General features: G+C 40.1%; 1 protein-coding gene across 6 annotated transcripts in view; it reads left to right on the forward strand.

Annotated features, from left to right (window-relative positions):
- The window catches only part of VTI1A (vesicle transport through interaction with t-SNAREs 1A), a 368,143-nt gene that overhangs the window by 238,880 nt on the left and 101,915 nt on the right, over nt 1–27,348 (forward strand). The window contains exon 9 of one of the 6 annotated variants that reach the window (XM_043925710.1): nt 24,414–25,332. The exons of 4 other annotated variants lie outside the window; for them this stretch is intronic. Coding sequence is in view for 1 of the 2 variants with exons in the window: in XM_043925709.1 (XP_043781644.1) it covers nt 24,414–24,417 (4 nt within the window). In the remaining variant the exon portion in view is untranslated. Of the gene's footprint in view, nt 1–24,413; nt 25,333–27,348 lie in introns of those variants that run through there. One more of the 6 variants, XM_043925709.1, reaches the window with a different exon arrangement.

Here is a 27,348-nt window from a genome sequence, read left to right on the forward strand (position 1 = left end):
GGAGGGGAGCTAGAATCTGGAGGATTTTAGGAGGCCACAGATCAGAGAGGCTGGATAGCCTGGATTCAAATTTCACAACATTGACTGAAATTGGCCTGGACCTACTATCATCTCCGCCACCCACCCCCCTTTTTTTTTCTGGCAACAATTTTGCTTTAATAGGACTTGAAATTTTTAACCCAGTTTTGCTTTGGGGAAAAAAATGTATTAACCATGTGCCTTGTCAAGACATCACTTTCTAAAAATTTCTTGATTGAAAGTTCCCTCTCAGCACTAGGGTTCTTTCTAGGTGCACACCTGCCTTGTTAATCAAGTTCTCTGGCTTTTAGTATTTCCATTTACAAATAGAAATGCTTAGCAGACAGCCTGGGAAGGAGTAGCTGTCCTCATCAGCATGACTAAAGCGCTGATGAAATACTTGCAGGTACCTGGCAGGGTACTGCAAAATCCCATGGCCTTTCAAATCTATACGGAGAAGGAAGTATGAGCAGTCAACACAGATGGTAACTGGTCGATGGGTGACAGGTAAGCACAGTGTCCCGGCTGGGGACCCTGTCTGTGCGATTTCCCATTTGTATTTATTACACAAATAGTGTTGCCAGGGCAAAAGAGAACAGTTTTTAAAAGAAAGTGCTCATAACACACCTACAATGATCTTTTCCTCATTATTTTTTGTCTTTACTTAAATGTTGGTATTTTCCTTTATGTGACTTTAGTACAATTTTAAGTTCTGCCTTTTCCTTTAACTTAACATGATAGCTCTCACTACTATACGTAGTGAATTTGGTTTTGTAGTTGATCTTTTCTAATCAAGTTATTATTGGCGTTGATAGAGGTTCAGAAAAGCTGAGCAGCATGTGGTTGGCATGCATTAGTTCTCCAGAAAATTGAAGGGCTGACTCTAATGTGGCTCAGGCTTCCGCCACCTAATGGTTAAGAGCACTGAACTTTGATAATTGGGTGCTGAGATCTATGTGTACTGTTCTATGCTGTCCACACAGATCACTTGCATGTGTTAATTTTAAGGTGTTTCATGATAATATTGGTGATAAAGTGTGTCTATAAACAAAGCAGGCAGGTCACCGCGTGGAGGAGATAAATATGGTGGATTCTAGAAATAGCCCCATTTCCCTCCCAAGTATTCCCTAACAGACTGAATGACAATAATTGAAGTTGGGTTAAGGATTCACAAATTGTCTTTGTCATCTGTCGGTACTTGATAATTTAATCAGCATCAGTCCTGGCACCTGCTCAGTGGGGTGTTAACCAAGTGAAGTTTGTCTCTGCCTTGCACAGAGCACCGAGGGATGGCCTGGAATACAGGAGGCCGAGAGGAGGGCTGACAGCAAGGGTGGTTTTGGAGTCGCCTTGTTAGCAGAAGAATGAGATGTGAGCTGGGTGCCGGGACAGGAGGTGCTGAACAGCCAGGGGGCAGCCTGGGAGCATTTTGCACCTGATGGAGGAGAAATGGAAGAAGGAGGATGAACGCAAGCTTCCCCATCTTTCCCCAGGCCAGGATGATGGATGACATGTCATCTTTTGTGTTTCCGCTGGGGCAGCTAAATCGGAATCTCTCTACTGAGACCAGGGGTTGAAAACTGGAACTCTGTGGGGCGTAAGCAGCTTGCAGAGTTGGTTTTTTTTTCCCCCAGTCTGCACAGTTTGGGTTTGTTTTTAAAATTGAAATATTATCTACATATAATAAAATTCACACATTTTAAATGTAGATTTGATGAATTTTGGTCATGGGATGCAATTAGGTAACCACCACAATACATCTGGACAGAGACCAGTTCTCTCGCTAAAAAGTCAGGCCCTTTGCACTCAGTTCACTTCCTCCATCCCTGTCCCAAGCAAACTCTGATCTGCTCTCTGCTGTTAGTTTTGCCTTTTCTAGAATTTCACATAAATGGAATTATACAGCACATGATCATTTGTGTAAGACTTCTTTCAGTCAACATAGAGATCTTGAAATTCATCCACGTTGTTGTGTGTATTAGTATTTCATTCCTTTTAATGGCCGAGTAATATTCCATAGTAGAAATATGCTGCAATTTGTTTCTCACTCACCAGTTTATGAACCTGTAGGTTGCTTCCAGTTCAGAGCTATTATGAATAATGGTGCCGTGAACATTTGTGCACACATCATTTTTTAGGTTTTCATTTTTGTTGAGTAAGTATCTAGGGGTAGGACTGCCAGTTCATAAGGTATGTATATATTTTAATTTCATAAATTAAAATGGATTTTAATTTGGACCTGCAAAAGTGGTTCCAAAGTGACTGAACCTTTTTGCATTCCCATGGCAATGTATGGGAGTTCCAGTTTCTCTGCAGAGTTACTCTTAAAACTTTCAAAATAGCTGCCCGCAATTAAAACTCAAAAACTTTTAGAGGAGCACGTGGTCTCCAGCACACTCTGGTTCCTGTTTGACCATCTCGATCATTTACATCATCCACCTCTCTCTGGTGATTCGTGACCCCTGCTTTAGAAACTCTGAGCAGCACCCTGTCCCATGGTATGCGGCAGATATCATGGCTGAGAACATATCCATAGAGGAGGTGAATCTAGATTCTCAGTCTTGCCGTTTGTAAACTATCCCTTTGAACAAGTTACTTAACTTCTCTCTGCATGAGTTTCTTCATCTGTAAAATGCTGCAGATACCTCTTTTAATGGTTTGTGGTAAAAATGAAATAATACAGAGCATGTCAAGCACAGGGCCAAGCCCAGAGAAAATGTTCGGTAGATGGTACTTAATTTTTTTTATAAACTGTTCTTTTTTTTTTTACTACACTGTGTCTTCATTGCTATGTGAGGACTTTCTCTAGTTACAGTGAGCAGGGACCGCTCTTCTTTGCGATATGTGGGCGTTTCATTGCAGTGGCTTCTCTTGCTGTGGACCACAGGCTCTAGGCTCACGGTTCAGTAGCTGTGGCTTGAAGGCTCCAGAGCTCCAGCTCAGTAGTTGCTCTGAAGTACGTGCGATCTTCCTGGACCAGGGATCAAACATATGTCCCCTGCGTTGGCAGGTGAATTCTTAACCACTAGACCATCAGGGAAGTCCCTAGATGATACTTATTAGTACCATGGTCTAGTCCAGTGATTCTCAACTGTATGTGTGTGTATCAGAGGCACCTGTGCAAAATTTTAAAAAGCATGGACACCTGGGTCCCTCCCACAGCTCTCCAGAATCACTATCTCCTGGGCTAGACCTGAGCCTGTGCATTGTTTAAAAGTTCCGTACATAATCCAGTTGAGTAAACCTGGTCTTCAATCATCGGTTGCCTGAGAAGGCGGTAACAAGAAGCACAGCATTCTAAACTCTGTTCTACCACCAACTAGCTGTGTGATTTTGGGCAAATCACTTAACCTCTCTGCAGGAGGTTTAGCTAAGATCTGCCTAGCACATTTAGCCTTAAAGAATTATCCGTTTCTTCCTGGTAGATCACAGCTGCAGTTGGAGACAGATGGTTTGATGGTGGTGGAGGTCTGTACCTGCTTCTGGAGTAATATAGCGAAGGCAAATCTCAGACAGAACTCTACCACACCTAGAAACATGTTTTAGCAAGCAGGCACAGAAATGGCCCTCCACCTGTCCTATGGGCCCACCATGCTTCTGTCCTCTGTTCTGATAGGAGGGTGCATTGATAGCCGGCAACTTGAAGGAAAAGCTCCCTCAAGTTTGATGTGAGAATATTCTAGCAATAGGAGGAACCTTCTAGTCAAAGTCAGGTGATAGACTCCTCCTTCAAGTAGATGCTGTTGTTCTTTTAGTCGCTAAGCCATGTCCAACTCTTTGCGACCCCATGGACTGTAGCCCGCCAGGCTTCTCTGTCCATGGGATTTCCCAGGCAAGAATACTGGAGTGGGTTGCCATTTCCTCCTCCAGGGGATCTTTGCAACCCAGGGATCAAACCCATGTCTCCAGCACTGGCAGGCAGATTCTTTACCACTGAGCCACCTGGGAAGGCCTTAAGTGGATGGACCAGGACTGAGTCAGAATCCTGAGTGGAGTACTCCAATTCAGGGGAAATAGGCAACTGGGGTCACTAGAAGCAGGTGCCCTTCCCATGCAGGCTGTGCATGCTGATGATAATGTTTCTAACCAGTCCACATAACCGCAATACCATTTTTAATGTCCTCATTAATAATTATTAGTTATGCTAATTGAGAGTAACTAATTTATAAGATGAAGATAGCTGCTACAATTTAACAGCTGCTTCTGGAATATGGTATTTCATTAGTCTCCTAGCTGAACTAAACAGTGCATTCCCATTCGGCCATTTCAGTCATAAATCCACTGAGTGTGGATTAAAACCAATGCACACATATATGTCACACTATATATATGTGTATATATATGGAAGTATTTTAAAGTTGGGCTTCCTTGGTGACTCAATGGTAAAGAATCCGCCTGCTAATGCAGGAAATGCTGGTTCAATCCCTGGGTTGGAAAGATCCCCTGGCGGAGGAAATGGCAACCCACTCCAGTATTCTTGCCTGGGAGAATCCCATGGACAGAGGAACCTGGCGGGCTATAGACCATGGAGCTGCACACAGTTGCACATGACTTAGTGACTAAACAACAACACATTTTAAAGTTAATTACAGATAACATGAATTCTCATGTTCCATCCAGTCAGGAGATTCAACAATTCTGCAAATGATTGGTCCTAATAGGTACACAGCTTTCCAGCACAACTTGTCATTTTTAAGCCTCCTCTTTCTGGAAACCCCTCTGAATCCCCCAGGCCCCATTAGTGCCCTTCCCTGACCTGTGTCCTCCTAGAACATAAATTGCCTCATGGCAACTTATTTCAGTCCAGGGAACATACATTAAGGATTCCAAACTTATGAAGTATCATCCTTTTTGACTTACCTAAATTCAACAGCATTATTTCCCAAACTTCAGTGATCAGAGTAGTACATCACAAATTTTTTTTTTGTCTTTTTGTCTAGTATCTCCACTGCTATTTTTCTTTAAATTGGCACACTTCTTTTTTCAACTTAAATATATTCCTTAGCATTATCCCACAGAGTATTATCCATGGAATAATGGTTCAAGTATGTTACTTATGCATTTTTTCCACATGTTAAAGTAAATGCATAATTAAATATTTTAAATAAAATGTTGACTGTTCAAAAATATTTAAAATTAAAAGTGATCCTCTCTGTGTTGACTAACATCAGCTCCCGCCCCTGCAGTGGTCTGCACGCGGTACCATGGGACCCCTCACTGTGCTGTATTTGTGGGGTTCCTTCCCATCTCCCCCCTTAGACCATGAGTCCCTAGAGGGGAGGACTGGCCTTCATGTCTGTAGCACCATGTCAGTAAGCCTGGTGCCTGGTGCATAATATACATTCAACAAATGAATGAATGAAATTTGATGAATGAATTTCTCTCACTATCACAAGTGAAATGCCATTAGCAAATAGAAATATTTGCTGTTTTCTCTATTTTGATTTCCAGTCTCTGATAACTTAAGCACTCAGACATGGTCTCAAAACATGTAGAAGTGAAGTGATGCCTGTTTTTCTACCTCCTAAAACTTTTTAAAATGATTGTTTTCATGTTATTCTAAAGGTGGAACAGGATGGGGGTGAGTTATAAGATGATTTTACATTTACCTGACATGAGGCTCATGGAAAATAAAAAGAACTTGAAGAGAGAGTTTCCAAGTAGAAAAAGCAAGAAGAAGCTATCAAGTCATCATCTCAGTTTCCCAGAGGAGGTACAAAAAGTGAATTCAAAAGCCCTGTTGCTCCTTCCCGAGTCACACCCTTGGGGATGTAGGAGGTCCTGGTGGGCCAAGACTCTGTACACAAGCAGCGTTTTCTTGGGACCATGTGTGCTCTTCAGTCTCTGCCCCGCTGAGGAATTGGGAACGCCTGATTCCAAACTTAAAGTGCTTTATCCATTTTAATGCAGGCTATCCCCTCCCTCCGCAGTCCCAACCTACTAGTCCTGTGTTGTAGTTGCCCGCTTTATTCTGTCGCACCCAAAAGCATTTATGCTCCTTGAGGGCAAGGACTGAATCTTTCTGCTCTAGACTTCCTGTACCTCACTAGTTCCTTGGACAGAATGGACACTGAAGAAGTATTTGAGTGAATGAATGAGTGAGTGAACGAATGAATGAATGAACAAACAAATGATCAAAGAACAGGTGAGCTCTTACGTTTTGGTTTATAATGAACCTTGCCCATGTAACTCTTTGCGTTTTAATAAAGATCTGGAAGTGTTAGTTGATCAATCATGTCTCACTCTTTATGACCCCATGGACTGTACCCCACTAGGCTCCTCTATCCATGGGATTTTCCAGGCAAGAATACTGGAGTGGGTTGCCATTTCCCTTTTCCAAAAGACCTGGAAGGAAACACATTTAAGAGAAAACTTTCTAATGTCTGGAAACATGCTTGTAGATGTGAGGGTTAATCTCATTATTTTGAGTAAGTTTTCACTTCTCACCTCCTTTAAACAAAGTTTGATGATTCAACCTTAAGAAGTAATCAGTCTTAATCTCAGAAAACAAATGTTCCAAAATAAATCAGTTATTTTATAACTGAATTATTTATAACTGAATGACTATAAGTTATAAATTAATCTTCCACTGATTTCAGTTACATAGGAAATGTAACACATGATATGTTTTTGAGGTTTGTCTCTCCATTGGTTTCCAGAAATGAAAAGTTGGGTCTTAGAGAAATATTTATCTTAGCATAGTACCTACCTTGAACTTTCCTGCATGTTATTTGCTGATATAATTTCAGATTGAAGTATTAGCATTTAATTATGTATTTTGAAAGTTCAAGATTTCTGATTTGGCGGTTGATGAATTCCTTAAACATTGGTTAGATCCAGATTGAGTAGAAGAAAAGGGGCATAAGTACTTATATTAACAACATCTAATTTTCTTAAGCCCTTTAAAAATACACTTTTAAAATGTTTAGATGAAAAAGATAAATGATCTTGTTGGTTAATTTGCATTGGTTTTGCTTATTTCCCACAATTGGTGAGGTTGTTTTGTTTATAAAAAAGAAAGTGCTGCAACCTCGATCACCCAGTCTCAATTTGGGACATTGCAAATGCTCTCTATACATTAAACTTTTGCAAGTATGGCGCCGATTTGTTACGGACAGTTCCTCCCTACACTGTTTAGAATTTTTGGCAGGCTTATCCAAGAAAAGCACCCAGCTCAAAGCAGAGGGAAAGAGTGTTGAGGGTGCATTGTGTGCCCACTGGGCAGGCATGTCCCCTCACCCATAGCCCTGGAGTTAACGCCCATTATTGTGAAGTTGGGGAAACTTACTCCTCCAATAGCCCTTTTAGTCTGCACATGACACATCCCACTGAGGTTAATGATGGTCACTTAGAAAGCAGAAGAGGCTAAAATTCTGTTTCTAATCATATTTGCTGCCTTCTGAAAAGTTTGATTAAAGTACAAAGTGTTATGCAAGATTCGTTAAGGACCATGTTACTCCACCTAACATTGTACAAAGTGCTCTGTTTGTTCAGAAAGAGCCTCTTCTTTCTCCTTGCTTCCAGTGAGTTTTGTTTATTGAGTATTTCATGTCTAGAGAAAAGTGTAAGTTAAGGTAAATGATTATGTGTATTCAAGTGGGCACATTGAGAGAAATTCAGAAGTGTGATCTCAAGGTCAATATCGCCATCAGGGCTGTTTATTTTCTTCTATTTTCTGTAAAATGGGGTATGTTCTTTGCTTATTTGGCTGAAGACTAGGGGCCTCCAATTAACTCCAGTTAAATAGACCAAACAATCCCAGCTGGTTCTGAGCACCGTTCTCCATAGCTTTTCCTCTAGCCCATGAGATTTAGGGACATTTTATGAGTTTTGTAATATAGAAATTTTTCCTGAGCCTGATTTATTAGCATTTGAAGACTAACCTCAGTGAAATAGCTTCAGATATCAGTATTGACAGAAAATAGTTTGCACTATTGAAAATAAGACACCATAATAATAAAGAAGCGTGAGATTGCTGAAATGAATTTGCTCATCAGTATATTTGTTTTGATCAAAAATAAAACTATTGGGACTTCCCTGACAGTCCAGTAGTTAAAGAGTCTGAGCTTCCACTGCAGGAAGTATGGGTTCAATCCCTGGTCAGGGCACTAACACTAAGATTTTGCATGTCACATGGCACAGCCAAAAGATAAAAAATAACATAAAAATAAAACTATTAACCGTAAACTAAGAAAGCCTCTGCATAACCTCCCTCCATTATTTCCTTGGTCAGGTTCTGTTTCCTTCATTTTCTTAATTTGGGCTGAGTCTCCGAGAAGAAAAAATAATCATCATTGCTTTGTCTGTATGCAATCTGGAATTTGTTTAAGCAGGGGTCACAGCACCCAGAGACAGTGCTTTTTTCTGCTGAGGAACTGTATTTTCTTGAGTTTGTACTGAACCGCATGAACAAATCATTAAGTGACACAAGTGAAGGGGAAGAGAAAAGTATTCAAAAATTCTTTGACCTCTGCTACAAGGGTGGCTGACAGAAGACACTAGCTTTAATTGTTTGTTTCTCTCTTGCCAGTTTTTGTTTCAGTAAAACATTCCATGATCTTGAGGCAAAAGGTGATTGGGAAGGCAATATTTTGATTCTAATGGCTATATCTATTTTTCCTTATTCGGAATGATCAAAAATATTTTACAGGCATAATCAAATAGCATTTACATGCAAATCATTGTAAAATTTAACAGAAAGAGTCATTTTAATTAATACTGCTGAGGAAATGGAATTTAAACCTAAACCTGCAGATCTTTTGCTTGTCTTTTGTTCTTAACAAAAAATAAAAGAAGAATATTTGATGATATATTCACTTCCAAAAGATAAATGAATGAGTTTAAACTGGTTTGCTGGTTTAATTTTGTTTATCACTTTGTTTCCTAACAAGAAAATAAAATAGCTACCTGAAATTTTTTTTATCTGTATTAGTATATGTATATCTGTTTTAAACTTTTTCTTTGCCCTGCCGGCATTGATAGCAAACTCCGATTTTTGTCTACTTTCATTCTTTTTAAAATTATATTCAGGGTTGTATATTCCCATTTTAACATAAGATGATTCACTTGCTTTAGAAAGGAAACTTCCAGCAGCACTGTAGATACATAGGCTGATATATTTAGCAAATAATGTCAGAGAAACTTGAAAGCTGGTCTCGATCACATTGTACTGTCAGTATCTGAGTCCCGGTCCTCTAGAGCAGTGTTCTAGATATTTAAAAATTGAAAATAAAAATAAAAAAGAAAACGGAATCCTAGTAAAGACACAGATGTAGAGAACAAATGTGTGGATACCCAGGGCAAAAGGCAAGGGTGGGTGGGAGGAAGTGGGAAACTGGAATTGACACATATACACTATTGATACTTTGTATAAAGTAGATAACCAATGAGAACCTCCGTAGAGCACAGGGAACCCTTCTCAGTGCTCTGTGGGGACCTAAAGGGGAAGGAAGCCCAAAGCAGGGTGATATTTGTGTAGGGAGAGCTGACTCGCTTTGCTGTCTGGTAGAAAGTAGTACAACATTATGAAGTAACTGTACTCCAGTAAAAATTAATAATTAAAACAGAATCCTAGCTATAGCATGGTGCCTTAGATGGAGTAGCCACCCCAAGTCAGTGACCCTGTGGTTTATCAAGTCTCGAGATTAGTCTCATATGCTGCTGACTCTTCCTGAACACCGTCTCAGCACACCAGGCGTGTCTTATCCTAGTCTGATTGTTGCCTTCCCACACAAGGAGCGTTACGCCAGTTTTTGCTTACTGTAGCAGAACACCACTAAGTCTATTGAAAACTACAGATGTAAATTCTTCGTAATGAAACCAAGACGGGGAAAAATAAGTCTAACTTCAGGGTTTTTTCCCCCCTAAGTTTAATAATTTATTGTGTTCAGTTAGAACAACACAGAACTATTGCTTAGCAACACTGGATTAGGCAGAAAATAATTTAAGCTGCCAAATGAGAAACATTTGTAATCGAATATGCTCTAACACTTGCTTTACCACATGGCTTAACACCCTTTTGCTCACACATGGTTAAACACATGTTTGAACTGGTGTTTTAACACCCGTCTCACACATCTTTACGCCCTTTGTTCACATATGCTTAAACACATGCTCTGACACTCTCTGCTCTCACTGGCGAGCACAGGCAGAGTATTGTCTTGGATCGCATTTTCTAAAGTTTCATTGGTTCAGAGCATTCGGCCAAAGACGCGTGTCCAGTAAAGTCACAGCTCTTTCTACGAGATGACGTCTGCTGTTGTCTGCCCTCAGTCTGACTGAGCAGAGAATCTTCCCAGAGGTGACCGTGGCTACGGCCCTTCGTATCTACCACATCCCCAAGTGATGGCCTTTTCGAGTATTTCAGCCCAAGTGTGTGACATGTAACAAAAGTATTGTTTTTCACCCTGGCCAGTCTACTTGTATTTTTCCCAAACTACTACACTCTATAAACTCTTATTCAGAGCCAAATGTAGAATTGAGCTGTTTTTGTTTTTTTCTCTCTTACATCTTACTTGGCAACTTCAGCAAAGCTGAAAATATATGTACAGAAGTGTGGTATTTGTGTTACAGAAATCTAAATATAATTGTGTAAAGTGTGGCCTCACCTTGCTCACATGAGTCTGATTTCTGGGATCTTCTTCTTTTTGTTTCTGTGATGTCTGCCATCCTCTTAGGCAAGGTGACTGCCTCCTCTTCACTTTGACCTGCTAGATGATGCCATTGGTGGATTCACAAAAGATTGGCTTTTCTAAGAAAGTAGGATCCTATGCGTGACAGTGGTTTAGAGTGTGGGTTTCTGAGCCAGACTACTAGGGTTCGAATCAGCTTGTTTCCACATCTGACAAATGGGAATAACAATGCCTACTTTACTGAGTTGTTGTAAGGATTATATGATACGGTGTTTATAAATCACTCAGTGTCCAGCATGTAGTAAGTGCCCCCAAATTACTATTCAATTACTCTTAATTCAAGTAAAATAAATGACAGTAACCTAAGTCTAAACAGTGCTCTGAGCTTCCCTGGGGGCTCAGTGGTAAAGAATCCACCTGCCAATGCAGGAGAAGCGGGTTCAATTCCAGAGTCAGGAAGATCCTCTGGAGAAGAAGGAAATGACAAGCCACCGCAGTATTCTTGCCTGAAAATTCCATGGACAGAGGAGCTTGACGGACTCTAGTCCATGGGGTTGCAAAAAGTCTGACACAACTTAGTAACTAAACAATAACAGCAACAACAAGCCATGCCTACAGGTTATAAACTCTGTTTTATCCATATCTTTCCACATCCCTATTGAGATGGATGTAAGCATATCCCCATCCCACAGAGAGGCAAACTAAGAACAAATACCTTAAGAACTCTGCCAGAAATTGCATAGCCAGCGAGTAGTAAGCTTGGCTGTTCACTGCTAGTCCCTTGACATCTAAAAGCAGTGTTTTCCCTACAATGTTACAAAACCAAATCCCATTAGATGTACACAGAATTACCAGAAATATCTCATCCCATCCCAGAGCTTACAGAGGGGGAAAGATACTGACAAATGAAAAGTAACTTCCATTTATTGAGAAATAGTTATGAGTCATCCTATACTAGGCACTTTTTAATAAATTGTCTCTCTTCATCTTTACAGCAACCAATATGACAGCTGAAGAAACTAAGGTCTAAGAAATATAATGAACATACCCAGAATCAAGAACTAATAAGTAATAGAACTAGAATTTGAACACAAGCCTAATTCCAAATAAAACCAATACTTTTTAGTCACTACTCGTATTGGCTTTCAACCAACAACAATAAATGAGTTCACAGACAAATTACAGCTATAGTATAAGTCAATTTTGAATGAAGTATGTTCGTCCCCTAATAATTCCTAATTATGCTGCTGTGTGATTGTTTCTTTCTTTTTTTTTTTTTTGACATTATAGAATGGGTAAACATAGCAAGAAATAAAATATTATGGCTGTTGTATGAAAGCATCTGTAAATTAAATCCACATTTAGTCTGTACCCCCTTGAAATGCAAGCCTATAAAATGGGCTGCCTGTCTAATCTTCATGGAAATGTCCCTTTATAGGTGTGTGCTAACTTGCTTTAGTTGTGTCCAACTCTTTGCAACCCTATGAACTGTAGACTGCCAGGCTCCTCTGTCCAAGGGATTCTCCAGGCAAGAGCACTGGAATAGGTTACATTTCCTTCTCCAGGGGGTTTTCCTGACCCAGGGATCAAACCCACCTCTCTTTATGTCTTCTGCATTGGCAGGTGGGTTCTTTACCACTAGTACAACCTGGGAAGCCCTTTTACAGGTAACCTGTGCTAACAGTTATCTGGACATAAGAATCACTTAAATTCTATGGCTTTCAGGTCTAAAGGAATTTCAGTGGATGGTAAATTATTTGAAAATAAACTCTACTTCATTGACTGGATTCTTGTTGTTGTTCAGTTGCTAAAACATGTCCGACTCTTTCCAACCCCATGGACTGCAGCATGCCAGGCTTCCCTGTTCTTCACTATCTCGCAGAGTTTGCTCAAATTCATGTCCATTGAGTCAGTGATGCTATCTAACCATCTTATCCTCTGACTCCCCCTTCTCCTTTTGCCTTCAATCTTTCTAAGCATCAGGGTCTTTTCCAGTGAGTCAACTCTTCACATCAGGTGGCCAAAGTATTGGAGCTTCAGCTTCAGTGTCAGTCCTTCCAATGACTGGATTCTGGAAGGTCAGTGTTTAGGAAATTGTATAAAGAATGCCAGCCTTGAGTTTGGTGAATTGGAAGGGCAGTTTTCATAGTCATATGTTAATAAACTCAAGGTATCACCTTAGCTTGCTTTAAAGATAACTTAAAGGTGACTACAATCCTTGAACTAACTTTCCATGTTAAACTAATTTGCACCCAGATGCAGAGACTAATGATCAGATCATTTAAACACAGAATAAGAACAGCCACGAATAGTAACACTTGTTGGATGCCTGACTCATAGATGTGAGCAAGAATTAGTAATTACTTTGAATGGTTGGAAGATCCCAGAGGAAAATTTGGGAAACTCTTCATTCCCTTTTGCCCTGTACACAGAATTCTTAGTACAAATACCTGGCAACATCAGAATACAGGTGCAGATTTGAAATATCTACAGCCTCACTTTGGTTTCTTTGTGTTTCAACTGAATCTCATCCTATTGACGTTCAAGATCAAATACTTGCATTTTAGTGTAACATTTGCCAAATTTCCAAACCTCTAAGCACAAAATCCTCAACCCTCCTTTCTTTGCTTGCCTGGAAATCTAGGTAGCACTGAGCCAAGAGTAGGAGTTATGAAGTGAGATTACAGTTGATTAGGAACAAAAAAAGTCCTATGTCCAGAAATGCAGATGTGCACAGCAGTCCTAGGGGAATGTTGGTATTTGATCTCCTCATCTTAAAGGTTCATGTTCCCAAGGTTAAGAGATGCAGAGAGCCAACTTTTATTTGTAACTAATGCTGAAATTACTCTGGAGATTCTAGAAGTATTACATTACAAATCACTCAGCTTTGGAAATCCTACAGCTCGTGAGTTACAAATACCACTGTGTGAGAGAAAGAGGCAATAAGTGAAGGACAGCATTCATAAGCTTAATTTATACCATAGCAGCACGATCATGAATATGCTGTATGAGAGTTTTCTTCTCAGTGAGGAAAAGAAAAGAGAGCCTAGGAAGTCCATGAGTCAAGACCGCAGCTAAAAGAACCAGGAAGTAAAGGCCTCCTTGTCTAGGGGAATCTGAGTGGGGGTGGGGGAGCCACAGTCAACTTGGGTTGCAATATCCTCCTTTTTCTGATATCTAACTTCATGACCTGGATCAGGTTGCTTATTTATTGAGTAAGGCTTCCATTTGGGTGAAAGGTAAAGCCTAGGTATTTGCAAAATAATATCTTTCAACAAGCTTGGCACCAATGGCCATCTATGAAAGAGATAACATATAACAGTTCACCTCAAGAGGGGAACTTTAGTGGAACCAAATTCAGTATTAAAATCAAGAACAGTTAGAGACATTCATATATCACACAGTTGCCTGGGTGTTTTGTTGTTGTTGTTTTAACCTAAATAAACTGTATTCCTGTAATAGGCACTTGGCATCCTCTGGTATTAACTGATTGGACTTCCTTTTTGGCTCGACCTTTCTTATTTTAAACTAGATGGTGATCTAGTGCTTTGTATTTTCAATGAGTTTAAGCCCAGTGACAAAGAAAAGATGGATAAATCTGTGTCTTGGTTACAGGAGTCAATTATTATAGGCAAAATTATACCTGTTGCACTTTTCACCTGTAGAATCTACTACTGGATGTGTGTGTGTGTATGTGTTTCATTGTGAGGTTAATCTGCCCTTGCCGTGAAATGTTTTCTTTAATAATTAAATCCACTTAAGTTATCACACTTTGAGAAGCATTTTTAGAGTGATTCTAAGGCATGACCTTAAAAAGAGAGCTAGAATTTGGAATATAGTGCATAATTTCTGTAATTACATGGCTTCCCAGATGGCACTAGTGGTGAAGAATCCACCCGCCAGTGCAGGAGACACAAGAGACCTGGGTTTGATCCCTGAGTCCGGGAGATCCCCTGGCGGAGAGAATGGCAACCCACACCAGTATTCTCACCTGGAGAATCCCATGGACAGAGGATCCGGGCAGGCTACAGTCTGTGGGGTCACAAAGTGTCAGACCCGACTCAGCAACTGACCACATACATACACATATATAATTAATGTACACCATGTAAATGTATGATATATTTTAAGTGAACAGTATATACATAATATTTCAGAAATAAAACACCCCACACATGTCACCTACCTTACACTAATGAATGCAAATTCAGCTTGTCCCATTTGAGCAGCTACTACTTCACTCATCCTCACTAATGATATTTTTCAGATCTTGGATTTTGATAGATGCACTGTGGAATGTAGAAATAATCATCATTTAGGTAACTGAAAAGTAGCTTGCCAAAACTGATATAATGAATGTTATTCAAGATGTTCTGTCAAAATCCTTTCCAATTAGTGTTGAGGTCTTGAAGGGCCAGACTTGGCTTTTTATTAATATGTTCAGTTTATTAATGTATTTTCGATATATGCATAGTGTGACTATCTAAAACATCTCATGATATTGCATAATTATGGTGCTTTTAATTTGCTATACCCAAGTTTATTCTCCAGTCTTATTTAAAATTCAAAATTACTTCATAGTTTCATAACTAATAACTCATTAGGAAGCTGTGCCAGGTACTAAGGTTACCTCTAAGGCAATGCATATTTAACAGTAAACTAGAGAACTTCTTGACTACTTGACTGTCATTGACCAGTTTAAATATTTAAAGTTATCGTCTGACCCTTTGTCTAACCACTTTCGGAAAATGAAACAGTTTGTGTATAAAACATAGAAAAGGGAAGTCCTTTCACATAGTCTTTTCTAAAATGAAGAAAACTAGCTATCTGTAATCAAAAACTTAGATAACACTTATATATGTGTGTGTGTGTGTGTGTGTGTGATACCGTGCTGACCATGTATTATTTTTAGAGATTAAAGGACCCATTTTTTTCTTTTTCTTTTTTCTTGTTATTTTTTGACAAGACATAGAAATTTAAGCATGTCATTCTACTGTGATCAAATTCAGATTCGTTGTCAGTCACCTTAATAATTCTACATTCCTATCTGTCTCTCTGTTATATCTTTAAAAAGACAGCATTTGACTTGTTTCTGTTCCCCTCCAAATGATGAGAAATTGAGCATAGTTAAAAATTATAATGGTTCAACTCCTTGCTTATTGAGGTGTGTCCTACCTACATTATCTAGACCTTGTCTCGAAATTTAATAAGTAGCTGAATGATAATTAAATAATCCAGCATAATGCTGTGCTTATAGTGGTATGATTTAACTAATGTTTATTCAGTATCTGTGTGATAAAAATAGTTCTAGGTTCAGTAGGGACGCAAACCTGGGTGATGTGGAAGATACTTCATATGAGTCAATGAGATAATTAAGGTCTCTTTTCTGATGCTGTCTTGTTTAGCATTCTTAGATTCAGGAGGACAGAATTGCTATCTAATTTAAATGAAGAGAGTTTCGTTAGAGTGTGTATAGAGTTCTTGGGGAAAATGGTAAAGTTCTTTGAATGCTACAGGCCAGCAAAAGAGACCAGTCAGACTCTCCTGGGACTGCTGACTGCTGCAGTCTTACACCGAGTGGCACCCAGGATACAGGAACCCGATTCCATAGTCCTTTCCAGAACTTTCCCAGAAGAGCCAAATGCAAGCCCCTCCCCTACACACACACACTCTTAGAGAAGTGCCTGTTACCTCCCATGCAAGTTCCTCATTGCTCACATCCCCTTGCCAAGTCTTGCACAGGCATCTGCCTTGCAGAAGCTAAGCAATGTCTGAAAACTGGTTGCAAGAGAATCCCGAAAATGCAGTTCTTAGTTTCTAGTCTTCACAGTCAAAGATAGCTTTTAGAAGGGATCCAAAAGTGTATGGAATGAGCCAGTGCTCAGTACCCCGCAGGCATGTTCTGAAATAGTGATTCTCCAGTTGTGTTCCAAGGAATCCTAAAATTTTGTTTATGTACCTGAAGGTTGCCAAGGAGGAAGAGAAGACCAGACAGGCAGGACTCCTATCTGGAGCAGCTCCACAGTAATCTGGTCATCTGTTGAGGATGTCTATGGTCCTGTGAAAAAAGTTTTCTCTGAAAAAATAAGGGTTCCCCCCCCACCCCAAGTTTTGAAACTACTACTGCCCCCAAATACAGGCAGACCTCAGAGATAATGTAGGTTTGGTTCTAGACCACCACAGTAAAGAGACTCACGTGAATTTTTTGGTTTCCCAATGCATATAAAAATTCAGTTCAGTTCAGTCACTCAGTCATGTCCGACTCTTTGTGACCCCATGAATCGCAGCACGCCAGGCCTCCCTGTCCATCACCAACTCCCGGAGTTTACTCAGACTCGTGCCCATCGAGTCAGTGATGCCATCCAGCCATCTCATCCTCTGTCGTCCCCTTCTCCTCCTGCCCCCAATCCCTCCCAGCATCAGGGTCTTTTCCAATGAGTCAACTCTTCTCATGAGGTGGCCAAAGTATTGGAGTTTCAGCTTCAGCATCAGTCCGTCCAATGAACACTCAGGACTGATCTCCTTTAGGATGGACTGGTTGGATCTCCTTGCAGTCCAAGGGACTCTCAAGAGTCTTCTCCAACACCATAGTTCAAAAGCATCAATTCTTCGGTGCTCAGCTTTCCTCACAGTCCAACTCTCACATCCATACATGACCACTGGAAAAACCATAGCCTTGACCAGACAGACCTTTGTTGGCAAAGTAACATCTCTGCTTTTTAATATGCTATCTAGGTTGGTCATAACTTTCCTTCCAAGGAGTAAGCGTCTTTTAATTACATGGCTGCAATCACCGTCTGCGGTGATTTTTGGAGCCCCCAAAAATAAAGTCTGACACTGTTTCCACTGTATCCCCATCTATTTGCCATGAAGTGATGGGACAAGATGCCATGATCTTAGTGTTCTGAATGTTGAGCTTTAAGCCAACTTTTTAAAAATTACATTTGCACTATTCTGTAGTCTCTTCAGTTCACATTAGCATCATATGTTTAAAAAATGTACATACTTAATTTAAAAATGCTTTATTGCCTAAACTTGCTAACCATCATCTGAGCCTTCAGCAAGTCATAATAGTAACTGCAAAGATCACTAATACAGTTCTCCCTAACAAATATAAAAATAATGAAAAAGCTTGAAATATCACAGGAATTGCCAAAATGGGACACAAACATGAATGAAGTGAGTAAATGCTGTTGGAAAATGGTACCAATAGACTTTTTTGCCACAGATCTTCAAATTGTAAAAAAAGATAATATCTGTGAAGCCTCCGAATTAGGTCTACCTGTATGCCTCAGTCTTCTTTCTACTGCTTTTCTTGTTAGGCAGGGCATCACGAATATAGTCTGGCATTTCTTTCCATCACAGTTCTATTTAACAGACCATCCCCACTTTCTCAGACAATGAAAGTGAAATTGAAAGTCGCTCAGTTATGTCCGACTCTTTGTGACCCCATGGTCTATACAATCCATGGAATTCTCCAGGCCAGCATACTGGAGTGGTTAGCCTTTCCCTTCTCCAGGGGATCTTCCCACCAGGGATCGAACCCAGGTCTCCCACATTGCAGGCAGATTCTTTACCAGCTCAGCCACCAGGGAAGCCCTTCTTAGACAATATTTGAAAATAATTACAAATTATACTCTTCTCTCCCGTGTCTCATTAGGAGAAGGGCAGCTCACAGGCCCATTCATACTAGGGTTTTTAATGTGAAGTCACCACCGCCTGAGAACATCTCAGAACACCTCAGCAGTGGAGGGCTATTCAGTCCACATAGCCGCAGGGATGAAGAGACTGGACAGTTTTAATTACTCCTCAGCTACTTTGTCTCATTTGACTTCAAAAACAAAATTAGCAGTAACAGGAGACAGTGGTTCCATGGGTTAAATTAATCAACGTGTGCTAATTAAAGAACCGTTGAGCCTCTGCCATTCCTGCCTGTTTTAGTCGGTAGAGAGCTCTTAGTCAGTCTTACCGACTTTGGTCTCTGTACTTTCAATATTTTGTCGTTCAAATTGAAGGGAGACAATCTCTGGTTTAAGTGGAAGAGAGACAGAGCTATTCACATATATTGGCCTTCATGAAGGGATTTTTAAAATCATCTTTTTTAACAGTACATTCTTGTTGGTTATCTCTTTTAAATATAGCAGTGTGTGCATGTCAGACCCAAACTTGGAAGCGTTTCTCCCTCCTCTTTCCCTCCAGGACTTCCCCCCACCATACTACTGATACATTCGGCTTTTTTCACTCTTAACTATAATTGTGGCTTTACAACTGATAAACTCTAAAGAAACCTGGACTTGTGATACCAAGCCACTGCTTCTCCATCTTTCATGGGTTTTCAGAATAGCCTAACTTCACCTCTGCTTTCATGCAGCATCCATACCCAAACCCTGTCTGCTGCCCCAGAAGCATAGACCGGCGCCTAGCATTTCTTTAGAGCGTCAGAAATGTTTATCCCGTACACAAGGCACTGTTTGCTCTGTTGTTCCCACTTGCTTAAAATAGACTTCAGAAGATTTTGGTTTTGTTATCTTTCCTGTAGGTTTCTTATATTTAAAAAATGGTGAGTTTATTGAAATATTTGTAATACAAAAACAGAGAAGAACCTACATATTTTTAAAATATTAATTTTAAAATATTGATTTCATATTTATTGTTGCATATCCTGACACTTCCAAATGGTATAAAGGACATATAAAATAAAACTCATTGTCTGAACTGTACCATTGCTAACACTTGAGAATGGATTTTCCCTGCCTTTTTTGTGCATATTTTTGGTGATATTGTTTAGTCACTCAATTGTGTCCAACTCTTTACAACCCAGTGGACAATGGCCCACCAGGCTCCTCTGTCCATGGGATTTTCCCAGGCAGGAATACTGGAGTGTGTTGCCATTTCCTTCTCCAGGGGATCTTCCCAACCCAGGGATCAAACCCGCATATCTTGCGTTAGCAGGAAGGTTCTTTACACTGAGCCACCTGGGAAGCCCATACATATTTTACCTACAAACAATTGAATATATTATTGGTATTTTAAGTTTTAGAAACCCATCTGTAGTTTACTGTTACTCCAAATAAAAAATGTTAAGTTGTCATCCTCATTTGGTAGATGCTGTATTTTAACATAAAGAATATAAAATCTGCCAGAATTATTTGTCTCAGATTTAGCTTATAAAAGTGTGTTTGGTTCACATTTTTGCCTTTTCATTTTTTCTACTGTCAGCTGTAAAACATCAGATCAGAATTAGCTGCTGTAATACTGGCTGCACTCTATTAAGTGTATGATGGAATTTTTCTACTCTGTTCCCAGCGAAGTTTATTTAGGTAAAAGGTTGATAACATTCTTTGCCCCAGAGAAAGTTTTTTTTTTTCTTTCTTGCCCATGAAGACAATTCTTTCTTCAAGAGGTTAAACATGAAGAGCCATTCTCTCTCATATAAACAGATCTATCCTTCCACTGTGTTAAGCTGGGTTTATAAAATACGTAATCTCACATACAAATTAAAATAGTTCTGTAGTGTGTGTGTAGGGTATGTGTCTTACTATGGGTTTGCCGACATACAAAAGGATCTAGAAACATTTTTATTTTTTGAAAGACTGGGCCTCTGCCATAGTCTGATATGCAAAATCCATAGTTTATGCTTGGATGTATTTAAATAAGTTGAGTAAGAGGTCTAGGTAAACAAGTTATATTGATTACGAGAGTAAATGTGAGCCTGAGAATATTTGTGTTAATGCCTCATTTTTTTTCAAGTAAGACCCTGTGCATTCCTTACAGAGAGGACTATTTTTCTAAAAGTGATAAAAATGCAAATACTCATCTATAATGTTTTATGTCATGTCAACTACCTCTTTGATAGGATTCTTTGTTTTGGTTATTTTCCTTACCAGTGATAAGATAAGGTCTAAAGGATGTATTCTGCATACTGATCAAAGCATTGCACAGTACTTTTGCCAGAAAAGTCCCTGAATATTCCAAGTAAGAATTAAAGAAAATTTTGCATGACATGGCATATTTAAAATATTTCCACTATTCAGTGGCCTAGTTTTTGATGGTCGAATGCACCAATAAGTGCTATTCATCTTATTTATACAAAAACTATGTTGTGTGTGTATGTATATATATATTTATTTATTCATTTTGTAGTCTATCCCATTTAGCAGTTTAATGTTTCTTACAGTTTCTCTCATGGAAATGCAAACAGCAATTCTGAGTTTGTGGGTAGAAATCCAGAGCTAGCAAGTTTGTGCTGTCCCCAAGGGTGTCCCTGGTGGTTCAGATGGTAAAAAAAATCTGCTGGCATTGCAGGAGATCCGGGTTCAGTCCCTCGGTCAGGAAGATTCCCTGGAGGAGGGAATGAATACCCACTCCAGTATTCTTGCCTGGAGAATCCCATGGACAGAGGAGCCTGGCAGGCTATATAGTTCATGGGGTTGCAAAGAGTCGGACATGACTGAACAATAACACTTTCACTTTCATGGTTTCTAAACCATGGGCTGTTGGCCCTCAAATTTCTCTAGTAAGTTTTATTTGAAATTAATCTTGGAGGAGGGGAGCAGGCAGGTAGATGAGAGGATCCCCCATCATTCCTGATCAGACCATATACATCTCATACATGACTCTGGAAAACACTGGACACAGATACCTACACATAGAAAGTGCTCGGTAACTATAGGCCTATGAGAATTTTTAACCCCTGACTTCAAGCTACCAATTCTCCCGCAGTTAACGTCCTTAAATTTTATTTATTTAATGATATTGTGAAGTAAGTTTGGAAATCGCTGGTGGCTTATATAAAAGCATGGAATGACCTATCTTAGTTATGTCGTTAAGCAATACCTGAAGTGGAGAAGGCAATGGCACCCCACTCCAGTACTTTTGCCTGGAAAATCCCATGGACGGAGGAACCTGGTAGGCTGCAGTCCATGGGGTCGCGAAGAGGCGGACACGACTGAGCGCCTTCACTTTCACTTTTCACTTTCATGCACTGGAGAAGGAAATGGCATCCCACTCTAGTGTTCTTGCCTGGAGAATCCCAGGGACGGGGGAGCCTGGTGGGCTGCCGTCTATGGAGTCGCGCAGAGTCGGACACGACTGAAGCGACTTAGCAGCGGCAGCAATACCTGAAGAGAGAGGTCAGTTCCAAGTTGAGGTTCACTCTCAGTGCATGCCATTGCCTGTTGGTTATTTTTTCCAGATCAGTAATGTAACTTAACGTGAAGAGCTTGAGCTCTGCACCTTAGCTCTGTCTCCAGAACTTTCCTCAGCTTTGTCAGTCAGTCTGCATTGTTGTTCTTCTGTGTGTATGAAAACAGGGACCTTGGTTTTGGAATAATATTACACTGCAAATCAAATTCTGCCTCAAAAGAACTCTTCCACAATTTTCTGCATTCCAGAACAGGTTACAAAATGTCACAATTCAGTAAGGCCAATTATTAGATTTTCATTTAATGGGCAGTTTTAATGTTCTCAGAGAATCTGAATAGTAATAGCATTTTAAACTACTGCATTCCATTTAAGGACTCACAACGAGTTCTTCTCTCTTTGAGTGTACCTTGTTATATTTTTGGGTATCATTTAAATTCAGGCTCCCAATCTGTAGGAAAAAATCAATGAGCTAATGAATAACCTCATTTTTAAAACTTTTCAAATATTTTATCCTAATTATAAGGCATATCTAGTGACATTAAGTTGATGAAATCCCAAATCATCAGATTGTGCAGAATAGCCCTTACCAAGGAGTAATTTAGAGCATTTTCAGTTTAACAAATGTACTGTTTTTTAGGACCAGATCATGGCTTTGCTTACTGTGAGAAAAACTTCCTACTGTTAAGGTTTGGGGTCCATGTCAGTGTAGGTCAAACTTTGTGCTTTTTTTAATCTCATAGTTATGTTTGTTTACCATGTTTTATTTAACGTATTAAACGAAAAGCTTTCCTGCTATAAATAATAATCACCCCTGATTTCTAGAGCAAATTCTTCTTGGTAAATCACTCCTACATGCACTGTCCACCAGTTTAGTGAGCTTCAAGGTTACTCTCGGGCCACACAGTGAGTAAGCGGCCAAGCGAAGTCCAAGACCAGTGACCTTCCACACACAACTGGTGTGGTTTGTGTAAACCACCTCAGATCCTGTGGGGAATAAGGCAGCAAAGAGATGACTGTTTCAGTCAGTTATTCTCTGCCATGTTGTTCACAGCTCACAGGCTGTCCTCTGGGACAACAGAAAGCGCATTGTTCATAGAAATCAAGCCTACAGTTTGTGAGAAACTCACACAGTAGGCGTCATCTCAGTCCTTCCTACTGTCCAGATGCCTGTGTGGTTCTCTGTGTTATTCCTTGTTCCTCTTTATCCTCATCAATTCTGTGTCCATTCTCCAGCTGAAGATATTTCTGATATTTACTTTCACGGAAATAACAATCACTTATAAGCCTCGCTTCATCAATCCTCCCAGCTGTCCAGTAAGATAAGTCTAGAGTAGGGAACACAAGCCCCTCACTATTCCTTCAACATTTGAATGAGTCACCAAATTAGTAACCAAACCTAAATCTCCTGGTTCTCAGGCTGCTTCTCAGTTCTTAACCTACCACCAGCCAGAAAGTGGTGGGTGTTATGTTATATTCAGCTGGTCAGTCAGTAACTTAAATGTATTCTTGCATATTTCCTTTGATGGGACCAATACAGAAGCAACATGTATTTTTGGTAAAAGCTCACAGACTGTGGAGTAACAAAAATCAGAGTCTTCCTGGAAATGTTCATCTTCTTAATAATTTGTCTGCTAGACCCACAGTAGGACTCAATATCTGTGGACTAAATGATATAAATCCAACCAAAGGTATAATCCAAAGGGGAAGAAAGGAAAAAAAAAATAAAATGGGGGAGAGGAGAAACTGAGGAGAGAGGCACGTTCCCTCCTAAAGAAGCTGTGCTTCGTGCAACACTTGGCCTGTAAAGAAAATCTGGCATCAGGACAGGCTTGCCCCACCCCAGTTTTCCACTCACATTTCACTTCCACGCCTCCACCACCCCAAACATGAACCAGTTTGCTTCTGCTGCTAATGGAGGCTGGTGTCGGGTCAGGGCATTGTGACTGCATAGCATCTCGTTGTGCTGCGTGCATATTTAATGGATTCAGACCATCAGGATGTGCCCTCCTGTTGTGGTTTTTAAATTTGGAGCGACAGATGTTGAGCAGCTGTAAACTTCAGTGGAGCAAAAGGTGCATCTAAGATGAAGAGGCCTCTACAACCAGGCCCAGATTGCAACATACACCTTCTAGTCAACTCAGGAGTTCCATTGAACACCTATCTCCTGTTCCTGACACAGGACTCATGTCCTACCTCCAGGAGCCTCTTTCCATGTTTCCCTGTCTACCTGACTTCACCTGGAATGGCCCTCACTGCCCATCCCATTCAGAACCTCTGGGTTTGGAGGCTGGGCTCCTGGTCCACATGGATAGCCCCTTCCTCTCAAGCCCCTTTCTCTCTCTGACCACTGTGCGGCACTGGCCAGCCCAGTAGAGCACTAGTCCTCACTCACTACTTAAGCCTGTTAGGAATCTAGAAACCGGGACTTTCCTTCTCAGCCTCATAACTGGAGCACCTCGCGTATGATTTCTTAATCATCATTATTGTCATGATTGCTGTTGTCATCTTAATTGCCGTTTATTTGAAGAGCACCAAAATGCTAAGTGCTGTATAATCATTATCTCATTTCATTTCACCCTCAGAGCAAACCTGTAAGGGAGGCATTATTTTCTTTTACAGATGAGGAAACTGAGGCTTAGCAAAGTTCAGTCACTTGGTCAAAGTCACACAACTATCAAGTCTCAGCCAGGATTGCAGCCAGTCACGTCCATCAGCCTTAAGAGCTCAGCTCTCCTTGTCTGAAACCTGATACCAGCTGGGTTCTCATCCTGCAGTCAGCCTTCAAGGAACCTAAGTAACTACATGTGGTCAAAGTGAAACGTCTGTTTACTGATCAGACTATACTTCTGTTAATATGTTTTAATTTAGAGTATCAGTGATGTTTTCCGCAATAAGATAAGAGTCAGAGTTTTAAGAAAATATCCATGGCTGATTCATGTCAATGTATGGCAAAAACCACTACAATATTGTAAAGTAATTAGCCTCCAACTAATAAAAATAAATGAAAAAAAAAAAAAGAAAATATCTAAGCCTATTTACCAGCTCCTTTCACCTTAAATGGAGGGAAAATGCTCCAGTAGCCCTGAACAACACATGTTCGTATGCCAAAGTTGGCATATAAAGTGATTTCCCAAGAGGTTGCTACCATAAGACCAGAGGCAAAAATGGCAGAAGTCTTTGGAGCTCTCCACGTCCCTTGGTGCCCAACTCTTTCCCTCCATTCCTCCCACCCCAGCACTTTTGGTCACTTCTGATGGTCTGATTCTCCTCACTGTGACCCCATCTGGTTCAGTCTGTCCCATAAATGTAATCCCCAGTGAAAACAGCCCACGAGAGCTGGTCTCCTGGAAGAGCAGTCTGAGGAAGGAAAATCACACAAGACTAGGGACATGACCAAGTTTTATAGGAGTAGAAATAAAAACTGTTAATACTGTGATTTTTTTTTTTTTTTGGTCACACCAGGTGGCATATGGACTCTCAGATCCCCAACCAGGGATCAAACCTATGCCCCCTGCATTGGGAACACAGAGTTTTAACCACTAGACCACTAGTGACAGTTAATATTATTACTATTAATAATAATAATAGTTATTATTATTACTCTGGACTTTTACCTCTTCTTTGGACAGCCCACTGTTTTTCATGCTGTGTTGGATCTCTGACCAAATTCGTCATTCTGTGTCTTTCCCCTGCTTCACTTGTCTTCGTAGTACATATCACTCCCTGGAATTGCATTATATACTTCTTGGCTTATTAGCATCTCTTTACATCTACAGAAAGTAAGCTCCATGAGAGCAGGAACTTTGCTTTGCTTGCTGCTGTAACCCTAGCATCTGCAAGAGGGTTTGGCACATAGTAGCTGCTGAATAAATATTTATCAAATGAAAGGATCAGCCGCTTTTCATGCCTCTTCTGAGCAGGGCAGCTTTTACTTTTTAGCCCAGTTTTTGTCCAAAAGAACAAATTTAAATAGCCATCAAACTTGTGATTTTACTGTAATTATTGCTTGAGAGGAGGTGAATTTTTTTGCTTTAAAAGGCCAATTTCAACTCAACATACAGAAAACAGTTAAGTAAATACTAGCTTAGGTGGTGTTCATGTGCAATAAAGTCAGGAAAATGGTATCTGAGTATCTGGCAAACACTGTGAGGTCAGAAAACACTGATCTAACAAAATGCACCATTATATTAGTGGATATCCTTCATGTGAGTAAAAAATTGTATTGATCTACACAATTCATTTGAGCCGACTTTTTCAGCCTCATGTGATGTGCACGGTATACACGGTTCTCTCAGAATTATCTTTGATGTTGGGAATTATAAGTAACGTGCATAAAATTAAATCCAAAACACATCCACATTTGACTTTAAATGTTTACTCTTTTAAGATGTGCCCATGACTTTAAAGTTTAAAAGATGTACCCATGATTTTAAAGGATTAAACCCCAGGGATGTATTTTTTTTTTTATAATTTTTTTTTAACCTTTTGGGTCCAATGATACTTAGTAATTTAGCATGTAATGATGGGGTAGGATCAAGAATATTCAAGAACAAATTGTACCATATTGTTAGTTCTCCCTAATCTTGCAAAAATGAACAACTGCAAATTTTTAATATCTCTTGAAAGTGAAAAGTGAAAGTTGCCCAGTCGTGTCCAGCTCTTTGCAACCCATGGACTATACAGTTCATGGAATTTTCCAGGTGCCAGAATACTGGAGTGGGTAACCTTTCCCTTCTCCAGGGGATCTTCCCAACCCAGGGATCAAACCCAGGTCTCCCACATTGCAGGTGGATTCTTTACCAGCTGAGCCACAATATCTCTTGAATCTCCCAACAAAAAGAAGGACGATATATACTAATGGCTAATTTAAATGCTAAAAAGGCAGGGAGGGCTTGACAGATAATCCCAAGTAAACCAAATTAGCCTCCCCATCATTATGATTCTTTTTTAAAACACAGCATTTTATGGAAAATGTGTTCCGTATGTTTTCATGATGCCACATTTCAGGAAGCTTCTGTGTGAAAATCTTTGCAAATGAAATTATAAAATTAGGATTAGTGGATGGGACAGATGACTGGACAGGGGGACATAAATAGTGGGGCTGAAACCCTCTGTTAATAAAAAATATTGGTTTCCATATTTTAAGAAAAAATATCTCATGCTCTCTGTCTAGACCCCTAGACCTGTAGTCAGTGAGTCTGTACACTTCTGTTTCCCTGCCAGATACTTGTTCCTGGCTGGAAGACACTTTGTGATATTTGTTTGATGACACACACCTGCTGGGTAGATGAAAAGCTCCTGCTCCTGAGGATGAACTACTTCAAGGGCACAGTAAGCTTCTGAGAACTTTGGCAGGTTGTCCTTAAATCATTTGAGCGCATCTTGATATCACCTGTTGAACATATCTAAGATGCGTGCATTTACAGGCTTGTTGGAGGCAGAGTCGCTAACCCCAGGGAAGAGATTTCAGAATCAATAATGGCTTTGTGAGTGTCCTGAGACAGGGAAGACACACTGCTTGTCCCAACCCACCTCTAGCATGTGAAGTGATGCT

The sequence above is a fragment of the Cervus elaphus genome, chromosome 15 (assembly GCF_910594005.1).
Source record: "Cervus elaphus chromosome 15, mCerEla1.1, whole genome shotgun sequence".
NCBI lineage: Eukaryota > Metazoa > Chordata > Mammalia > Artiodactyla > Cervidae > Cervus > Cervus elaphus.